The 2,082-nt window shown below is 28.4% G+C and overlaps 1 protein-coding gene across 1 annotated transcript; it reads right to left on the bottom strand.

The window, feature by feature from the left end:
• Positions 1-1,142: 1,142 nt before the first annotated feature.
• Positions 1,143-1,609, bottom strand: LOC131630739 (non-specific lipid-transfer protein A-like). The gene is made up of 2 exons (XM_058901489.1): positions 1,257-1,609; positions 1,143-1,152 (listed from the first exon to the last, which is right to left on the bottom strand). Exons 1-2 carry the CDS (start codon positions 1,607-1,609, stop codon positions 1,143-1,145), a joined length of 363 nt encoding a protein of 120 aa, XP_058757472.1.
• Between the last annotated feature and the right edge of the window lie 473 nt (positions 1,610-2,082).

Genomic DNA, 2,082 nt, shown 5'->3' with positions numbered 1-2,082 from the left:
AGCTTTCTTATGAGGAATTTAAGAGCTTTGGGTGCATACAAGAAAAGGAGAAAAACACCAACTCTAAAGCCAAACTAAACATAATATGGATAGCTTTAATTTGGTGTACTTGGAATATGAGGAATACAATCATTTTTGACAATGGAAATTTTAGCTTCGACGAGGTCATATCAAACATCTTGTATTTCTCATGGAGATGGATTAACATTAAGGAATTTCCGGGTAGGATAACCTTTTATGATTGGTATAAATTACCATTATTTTGTAACAAAACTACTTAGTGTGTTTTCGATGTAAGGGTTGCACCCCTAGTGCGATATTTTATATTCATTGCTTATTAAAAAAAATTATTAGATTATAAAAATAATAATATCAATATTTTTGAACTCCATTTTAAAAATGGATCAATATAATAATAAAAATTAAAAAAAATTAAATATTAATTGAGTTCGGTCAGGTTCGGTTTTCGACGGATCTAAAATGATCATCCGAGTCAGACCGAATCAACTCTATACCATCCAAATTAATCTTGCACGTGATCTAATCCAAATCGTTTGTATAAAAATTACAATGGACCAGTCAGTTTGAATCGGTGGGTTAAAAGTTATCCACCTCTATGATGATTCTCACTACTTATTTAAATCGGGCATATGCATATTTCATTGATAATTACGTCTTCATTAAAACAAATTATGGAAGATTATTGAATTAAAGTATATCACCCAAAGAAAGTCATCAAAATGGCTAGAAAGAAGGCGGAACATATGCAAAAAGTTGACTCAAAATGTGCTTTTGAGTTTTTTATTTAATCTACAGTTTGAAGGAATATATATTATTTTATTTTATTTATAAAAGTGAATTCACACTTTATTTAATGCTGTTTTCATAATTTGTATCCGCAAATATTATACTTTCTATTTACCAAACATCAAGCAAAAATAATATATTCCATCAACTTTATTTTCCATAAAAATATAAAACAGATAATAAAATCTGACTTAATTTTCCATTCATAAATTTAACTAAGAATACATCAACTTTTTCAAACTGCTAATTGATATAATCTTAATATTCATTCTAGAAATACTCTTCCATGTAGCTAGCTCCTGAAGTTTTCTTCATGATTTAACCCTAATAGAGAATCATTGAATCCTGAAAATAATTCAAAATGTAAGGAAAAAAATTAAACAAAAAAACAAAAGACACTTAGTATGTATGAATTAATTAATAAGAAAAAGGCAATAGAAACAACATACTTGCTACAATCAACAGTAGGACTAATTGTAAAAGACAAATTAATGTGACAAAGTTGTGGAAGTTGAGCAGCCCTGTCTGGTTTAACTCCAAACCTAGTAGAAGCATCTTTGAGACATTGGCAGACACTTCTCAGAATAGGAGTTGTGTTAGCCTTATTGAACAAATTAGTAGCTCCAGTGCAACACTCAGCAGATGGTGTTGGTGGAAGAAATCCTGTTAGAAAAGTTAGACATGGCAATAGATTTGAAATAGCCTCTGGACATGAAACGTCATCGATTTCACTTGCATGTAATGTTGTTGTCATTATCATGCACAAAACTAATATTGCAGCAACAGTTTTCTGGCTCGACATCTTAATATTAGTATGGATGGATCTATCTAGCTTTGGTTTTTCTATTCAGTTTTGGTTATGATTATTTGTATCTGAAGTCTCTTCAATTTATAGGCATGGATGTTACCTTTAAATGGTAACAAATCAGTAACTTATTATTTTATTTTTATTTAATAATTATAGGCATGGATGTACAGTAAATATTAACTCAAACGGTCAATCATCTTAATTGTAAAATCCTTAAAAGCATTTAAACAATATAATTTTCAAAATTACTACACGACCGAGAAATTAGTCTTATGCATAAGGTATATCTGATTTATATCTAAAATAAAAGAAAATATAATTATTTTTTATTCATATCATTGTCTTATACTCTCTTCAATTTTTATTTAGTATTAATGTACTCTGTAAATATTATCTAAACGGTCAACCAACCTAATCATTATATCATTAAAACCATTTAAAGAAATGTTCTTTAAAAATTTTAAAAA

Source organism: Vicia villosa, unplaced genomic scaffold (genome assembly GCF_029867415.1).
Source record: "Vicia villosa cultivar HV-30 ecotype Madison, WI unplaced genomic scaffold, Vvil1.0 ctg.000731F_1_1, whole genome shotgun sequence".
Taxonomy (NCBI): domain Eukaryota; kingdom Viridiplantae; phylum Streptophyta; class Magnoliopsida; order Fabales; family Fabaceae; genus Vicia; species Vicia villosa.
This window is presented reverse-complemented; position numbering and strand designations above follow the sequence as displayed.

Excerpts from the sequence above, each read along its gene's own strand:
- LOC131630739 (XM_058901489.1), bottom strand. The coding sequence starts at position 1,609 with ATGTCGAGCCAGAAAACTGTTGCTGCAATATTAGTTTTGTGCATGATA.